General features: G+C 43.6%; 2 protein-coding genes across 3 annotated transcripts in view; one reads left to right on the top strand and one right to left on the bottom strand.

The window, feature by feature from the left end:
• On the bottom strand, positions 1–1,469 carry KLLN (killin, p53 regulated DNA replication inhibitor). The gene is given in 4 exon segments (XM_036265941.1): positions 1–153; positions 155–260; positions 311–528; positions 1,416–1,469. Coding segments are annotated over 4 exon segments (492 nt in total). The 3' UTR covers positions 1–39.
• Positions 1,470–1,547: 78 nt separating this feature from the next.
• The window catches only part of PTEN (phosphatase and tensin homolog), an 80,605-nt gene continuing 74,366 nt past the window's right edge, over positions 1,548–7,786 (top strand). Inside the window, exon 1 of one of the 2 annotated variants that reach the window (XM_036264922.1) lies at positions 1,548–2,659. In XM_036264922.1, coding sequence (XP_036120815.1) covers positions 2,581–2,659 — 79 coding nt within the window. In that variant the 5' untranslated portion in view covers positions 1,548–2,580. The remainder of the gene's footprint in view (positions 2,660–7,786) is intronic. The other variant, XM_036264921.1, reaches the window with a different exon arrangement.

The following is a 7,786-nucleotide window of genomic DNA, read 5'->3' as shown; positions in this document are numbered from 1 at the left end:
TCCTACGGTAGTGAATGCGCAGTGTTAGCCGATCCAGAGCTAGCGTCTCCGGTCTCGGACATTTAGTTTGCTCTGTGGGTAGCAGGCGAAGGGTGAGACGAGCTGGGGAACTCTCGTTCCCATGTCTGCAAGAAGCAGCGGTGGCAGCCAGCGGTGCGGGAAGGCGGGGGCACGTGCTTGGATGTGGGTGCTTGTGTAACCAGCTTCCCAGGCGTCAGCCCCGACAGCGCTCCGGCGCTCCGGCGCGTGGCTCTTCTGAGCTAGTTTTTCCGTCGTGAACCAAAAGGTCCCGGGGTAGGTCCTGGGGTACCGCTGCCTGCACAGGGCGAGCGCACCCGGGGCGATGGAAGCGAACCACTCGCCTTCCCAGCTATTATAGGGGAGTGGGAATTTGGAAAGTTCCCCAACTAGGAACACACGTGACCGCCTCCTGAAAGTAGTTCCGACAATGGTCCGTGTATCCCTCCACCTCCTTTTGAACCCTCCTAGGTCTTCTCGGCCCCGCCCACTCGCAGGGGTTGCAGCTCCCTACCGTCGTGAACTTCTCATTCGGGCCCGGCTACCCTGGCCTCCAGTGTGCACCCTCTTGCTAGGGGAGCGAGGATGCTGGCCCCAGGGCGATCCACCCATCCGTGTTTTCACGGCGGCCCAAAAGGGGCGGGACGCTGTAGCCTCTGAGGACCGAGCTTGAGTTCGACGCGGTGAACCGAACCAGAGATCCAAAGGAGGGAAATGCTCGGCCCTCCAGGGGTCAATGCAGCGGCTCCGGGGTGCATACACTCTAGGGATCCGCTCTCAGTCCACCTAGACAGTTGTCCTTTGGGACTTAGAAATTCGGGGGCGATGGTCTCACACTTAGCGTGCTCGACTGGGAGCTTTTATTTTTAGGGCGAAAGGGCCGAGTTGCGGGGGAAGCGGGAGGTGGGGCGGTGAAAGGGGGCCGGATGAGGTGAAACACACTGGAGACACAATAGGGGGTTGTTCTTTGTGCTAAGACTGACACCTTGAGGGCACCGGGTGGGGAGGAGGAGGAGGTGGGATTTTTATGCAAAGGCTGTTGCATTCAAATCTCTGCGAACGATTGTGATCCGACAGCGGTGTAAAGAGTGAGCCTGCAGGCCGTGGGGGGAAACCTAGGGGCGGGGGCAGGGGGAGGGGTGTCCTCACTGCAGGGACCGTCCCCGCATTTCCCTGTTCACTGACCAGTGCAGGTGCCCCGTCTTTGGCACCTGTGCACAGGTAACCTCACACCCGAGTCAGTGACACCACTCAGCGCACCCGCGTCAGCTTTCACCGTTAGCACCCGCGACAGCCTATCCAGCTTCCGGCTGGGTTTCTGGGCGCAGGCCGAGGCTTAGCTCGTTCCCCCTCCCTGCGTTGCAGCAGAAGCAGCCGCAGCAAGTGCAGCCAGTTACCGGCGGGCGCCTCGGAACAAGCCAGAGCGAGCCCCGGACGGTCCCACTGGGCATGCTCAGTGGCGCTTGCAGGTTGGGGATCGGCGTTCGCACCCAGCGCTATCCCCTCCTACCACCTCTGCCCTACCCTGTCCTTCCCTCCCCCAGCGCGGTCCGGCCCGCCCCCCGCCCTCCCTCCCTCCCTCCCTCCCTCCGGCTCCCGAGGCGTTTGGGCTCCCCGCGCGGCGGTGGAGGGGGCGGGCCGACCGGCGGCCGGTGATGTGGCGGAACTCTTTGTGCACTGCGGCAGGATACACGTTCGGGGCTGGGACGCGGCGCCGCTCAGTTCTCTCCTCTCGGAAGCTGCAGCCATGATGGAAGTTTGAGAGTTGAGCCGCTGCGAGGCGAGGCCGGGCTCAGGCGAGGGAGATGAGAGACGGCGGCGGCCGCGGCCCAGAGCCCCTCTCAGCGCCAGTGAGCAGCCGCGGAGGCTGCGCCCTCGGGGAGCCGGCCGGCCGGCGGCGGCGGCGGCAGCGGCGGCGTTCCTCGCCTCCTCTTCGCCTTCTTTTCTAATCGTGCAGCAGCCTCTCGCCCCGCTTCTGAAAGGGAAGGTGGAAGCCGTGGGCTCGGGCGGGAGCCGGCTGAGGCGCGGCGGCACCTCCCGCTCCTGGAACCCGGGGGAGAAGCGGCGGCGGCGGCGGCCGCAGCGGCTGCAGCTCCGGGGAAGGGGTCGGAGTCGCCTGTCACCATTTCCAGGGCTGGGAACGCCGGAGAGTTGGTCTCTCCCCTTCTCCTGCCTCCAACACGGCGGCGGCGGCGGCGGCACATCCAGGGACCCGGGCCGGTTTTAAGCCTCCCGTCCGCCGCCGCCGCACCCCCCCTGGCCCGGGCTCCCGAGGCCGCCGGAGGAGGCAGCCGTTCCGAGGATTATTCGTCTTCTCCCCATTCCGTTGCCGCCGCTGCCAGGCCTCTGGCTGCTGAGGAGAAGCAGGCCCAGCCGCTGCAACCATCCAGCAGCCGCCGCAGCAGCCATTACCCGGCTGCGGTCCAGAGCCCAGCGGCAGCAGAGCGAGGGGCATCAGCCACCGCCAAGTCCAAAGCCATTTCCATCCTGCAGAAGAAGCCCCGCCACCAGCAGCTTCTGCCATCTCTCTCCTCCTTTTTCTTCAGCCACAGGCTCCCAGACATGACAGCCATCATCAAAGAGATCGTCAGCAGAAACAAAAGGAGATATCAAGAGGATGGATTCGACTTAGACTTGACCTGTATCCATTTCTGCGGCTGCTGCTCCTTGCCTTTCTGTCACTCTCTCTTAGAACGTGGGAGTAGATGGATGCGAAATGTTTCCATAGTTTGGGTGACCATTGCATTTAACCCTGGTCGCATGTCTAGGTTATTTATATTTTGCGTCTCTTTTTAATGCATTCAACCTAGGGTGTGTTCAGCTAGACGGAACTCGTGGCTTGTTGCAAGTGTCAAGGCACCGAATGGTTTCTTCGTCGATCTATGGGGTCTCTTCCCTAAAGGCTATTGTCCGTTAGTGCAGAATACAGTACGCACGCTATTAGGGGTTAGTGAATTTGGTGATCTGGTCTCCTAAATGAACAGAAAGGTAGGCGCGTTGAGGTTGAGTTTATTTCGATTAAATCTTGGCTTTGGTCCCTAGATCAAGGGTATAGATCAGATTAAAATGAAAATTAGTGTTGCACGTACGCATATTGCATCAGAATCTTGCAGTGATTGTCTTAGTTTTCTCGTATTGCCTTGATAAATTCCTTTAAAATGCGAGTGGTGAGCTGATTTGCGTAATTATAGAAGCTGAATCATTTCCAGTATATATGGTGCTCATTTGATGGCAAAAGTAGGGTTTGTATGTTTTAACTAAGTTAATTACAACCTTGACCTGCATTTAGACATTTAGAAGTTTTGTCATTTGAGATCTAGAGTGCCATAATATACCTCATAAGGTGCTCTTATTAGATCTTTGTTAAATTTGCCTTTTCTCTCCTGATGGGGTGATGTAGGATAGAGCATGAAATTTGCAGTTCAAGTAGCATTTTATATTCAGTGCTCTTGTTACACCTAATAGAATGGAGATTGAGTGGTTTTTGATCCCAGATAATAATGTTGTGTAGGTTCAAGGGATTGTGTGTAGCAAATGGTAATTGCAAAGATTAAACTTCAGTTCTCACTTGAAATTTAAGTATTGTGATGCCAGAATTGCTACTCAACCTTATTTAGGTTTCAGGCCCAATGACACCTTTGGGTAGCCCTTAAATTTACTCTGACTCGTGTAGAATGTCAAGTATAATTTACCAGCTAATAATCAGAAATTCTGGTGACAGTGTATTACTCCGGCTTCAGATGGTAGGTATGTTAGCTTTTTACAGTGTTAAATTTACTGAGTCAGCTTGTCGAATAAGACAGACACCCAAGAAATTTTAACGGTGTATAGTTTGGTTGTCTAAAAGTTAAGCCTTTGTACTTCAAAAGATAGTGGTTATCAGAAGGCATTAATCTTTGCAGTTTCAGATATAATAGACGGTTTTGATCAAGGATGGGGATAGAGCCCCTCCTTTTTGCAGAATGGAAAGTATCACAGGAATCGAGAGTTACTGGTAGGCCAGTGTATAAGGCATGAAAAACAGAATTAAGGTATTGGACTGAGGTGACTGAAGCATTCTATTAAGGCCAAAAATTTGGTGGTGTGAATTGTAGCAGTGGACAGTATTTAGTTAAAATTATGTAATTGCACAAGTGTTAATAGAGTTCTTAGTAAAAATTCATTTAGCAGATAATCAGTAAACATTTTGCCTAAAGGTAGAGTGACACTAACTTATATATGCCCTGCAAAATATTGTGGGGAATTTTTTTTTTTTTAAAGAAAACATTTTATATCTGATGAGTATGCTATGTTCCTTTGGCTATGTAGCTTCACATAAATGTGCACAGCTAATTTTGCCCAAGTTTTGTTTCGAAATGATGATAAAAGTTACTGAAGAAATAGCTTTACAAAATGTTAACAGTTTTTAAGTTAAAAATAATATTGAAAAAAAAATGGGAACTTTTGGAAATTGCATTAATTGAAAAAATTCAGTAAGGCTGAACTTGACCCGCTTGCCTAGTAGATAATTATGGGAAAACTCCTCTGATTTGTAACACTTCAAATATAGTATACGATTGACAGTCATCTAGATATACAAGAACAAATTAATTAAATGTTTGTCTAACTTTTTTTAAAAAGCCCCATTCACAAAAGTTTGTAGAATACAGTTTGGTACACAAATCAAAGTTTGTTTATGCTATTTTTACTTAAGACATTTGATTTAAAATTATTCTACCAAGTACTTATATGTGCGTAGTGAGGTGGTTGGCTATTTCTCCTTCCGTTTCAGAGTATGTGTGGCTCTGTATGTGAAATTTATTTAACTTAGAACTTTCTCTAAAATTGTATTTTTAGTTATGGTATGCATAGAAAACAGTATCAAATATTGCATCAAATGACTAATAACATTTAATTTTTAAAGTTGTGGTTTTATTGAGCCAAATATTGATATGAAAAAATTAGTTAGGAAAACTCAGTGAAGGGCTAATTTTTTTTAAAAATAGTTACACTTCCAATAATTTTGATATACAAAAACACTTTGGTTTGCTTGGTTTCACTTTAGTGTTTTGTGTTTATTTTGGGGGCGGGGGGGATGAAAATGGCCATTGTAGCCTTTTCTCTGGCGGGTTGTAGGATCTATCTACTTCAACAGCTAACCTGTTGAAAGTTAAATTACTTTATGAAAGTAGTGATTGGAGTATTTTAGCTGATAAAGAAAGATTAATAATAAAGTGATTTCTCAAAGAAAAATTGAGGGCCGTAATTCAGTTATAAAAGATTTTTGCAAAATTGAATTATTCTAAAAAATAATTTGTTGGTACGGTTTTATTAATGTTAGTCTGGAAAGGAGTACTGAACATGAGTCTATAAAATAATTAGTGTCTTTAGATTTCATAGAAACTTTAGGCTTCTGTTGTATTTTTATTTTTGATAAGTTTGTTTCTTTTGAAATATTAACCTTCATAGAGAATATTTTTAACTTGAGAGTACAGTGACTATTGAAATTAGCTGTATTATCCCTTAGTATTAGTGATTATTTAAATGACCATATTGTGAGGTTTTTTTTTTAAGATTCTATTAACAATTTTTATTTTACACTGTTATGTATCTACCAAGTTGTATTTCTTTCCTGAACAACTGGACCACCTAATTGCTAAATGATAATTTGCAAACTTCATATTCATAAAGCTTATTCAAGACTAAATCACATTTGAAAGGAGAGTAATTTACAGTTTATATGACTCAATATAAGGAGAAAGGAATTTTATTTTCTCTGTAAATGTTTGCACAGTAGTACATTTATTAATGCAGATTTACATTGCTTATAATATATTAAAATATTAAATGAATAAATATGATAAAACATGGTGAGACATAACCAACTTAATTTTCAGTTTAATTTTAGAAAGATAGTAGAGAAAGATGCATTTGTGTATTACCTTTTTAGAACTTTTAACAGCATGAGAATGGTAGCTGGTGATATTATTTTAATTTTTGTGTGGAATAATTTATCTGCTTTTTCCTAATAACTACACACAATATACAGATCTCTTAATGTTATAAAATTACTTACGTTTTGGGAGTAAAGTGTACTGTTCTTCTTGTCAAGTGTTCTCATTTTGAGATTTGCCCCATTTGTTCATTTGGTGATAGCTTAATACTTTTTAATAATTTTTAAGGCACTTAAGAATTAATCACTTCAGTGACTTTTGATGGGAGTATTTATTATGGGAAAATCAGCTCTCAAAGTTTCAACGTTAATTGACGCCCAGTAACAAGTATAGGAAATGTTTTTATATTAACATCGTATGTGAAATCAGAGTTTGTAAAGAGAGATCTAGAAGTGTGGATGCATATAACAGTTTTTCACTTACTTGAACTGTTGGGCCTTGGTTGTACTATAAGGATTTAGCTTCCAGAATATGTTATTAATGTAGTATAAGAAATTTATTTGGTATCATATATTTTTTTCCTATAGAGACCATTAGTTCTGAATTTTTATTTCTGTTTCGTAGAACTCTCATTATTACTCACCTTTCTCTCCTCCCACCTCTCTGTTAGATAAACTTGATTTTTAAGTATAGTTAATATTGGAGAATTCTTTTGTGGCCTGAATTCATTAAGGAAAAGTGTTAGGATTTGTTCTAAGGATAGTGATTTAAGACATTTGTATCAGCTTGTGAGGTTGGGGTCAATAATGATTCCAGTAAATATCCAGTTCTGTTTTACAGTTGTTTTCTATCTGGTAGCTTTGAAATTAGTGCAGTTGCTATCAGGGATATCAGTAATGTTGAGGTTAGACTGAATAAGTTGGTAAGGATTTATTGAGCAAACTGATATCCTAATTCTTTTATATAGGCCATATGCTGCCACATGCATTCTTTGCTAGGTAGTCAAAAGTGTTTTGGTTTGTGAATAATGAGTCTCTTTGGAAGTATTGAATATATGCACTTACTAATGTAAAATACTTTTCATTTGTCAGGAAAGGTGAAATTAGTATATTGAATTTGACTATTTACTTACCCCCTAATTTTTCAAATTATAGATATTAGCAGTTTGGTTCTTTTAATATAATTTACACTGGAATAAAAAAAGGCTGTTGGGAAAATATTAGTGTAAGAAGAATAAACATAATTTAGGGCTGCATTAATATTGGGTGGGAAGTTTTAATGTAGTTCAAGTATAGTCAAGACATACTTTTCATTTGCAACAGTTGGCATTTAAGAGATGGGTGGATATCTTCAGATTATTAGGTATACACTTGGTGTTGTTGAGAATATTTACACATGGATAGTGTGGCTGAACTTGTCAGCAAAAGAATATTCTTAACCTGTACGTAGTGTGGAAAAGAAGATTGTATTCATAGAATTTTCAAACTTAAAAGTTACATTCACTGTCCCTAAGTATGAGCAGTGACAGAGAATCTAACTTATAAGTGTGTAAATTATCTGTGTAAATAAAGTTAGCAAACTACCATAATATTTATGAAAAATGAACTTATTTTCTCTTTAAATAAGAGATTACCTTGGTGGATATTGTTTTAGGATTTTCAAATAAGGTTAAATCTATTTTATATATTAAAAAAATTTTTTTTTATCTTTACCTGAGGACATTTTTGCATTTATCTTCAGATAGAGCTGGAGGGAGAGAGGGAGGAAGAGAGAGAGAGAGAGATATCTACTGGCTGCCACCCACATGACCCCAATCTGGCTGGGGACAGACTGCAACCGAGGTATGTGCCCCTAGTGGGAACCAAACCCAGGACTCTCCAGTTCGCCTGGCTCTA

This window comes from Molossus molossus, unplaced genomic scaffold, assembly GCF_014108415.1.
Source record: "Molossus molossus isolate mMolMol1 unplaced genomic scaffold, mMolMol1.p scaffold_m16_p_17, whole genome shotgun sequence".
NCBI classification, from domain to species: Eukaryota; Metazoa; Chordata; class Mammalia; order Chiroptera; family Molossidae; genus Molossus; species Molossus molossus.
Note: the sequence above shows the minus strand (reverse complement) of the source record. Positions and strands in the feature narration are given on the sequence as shown.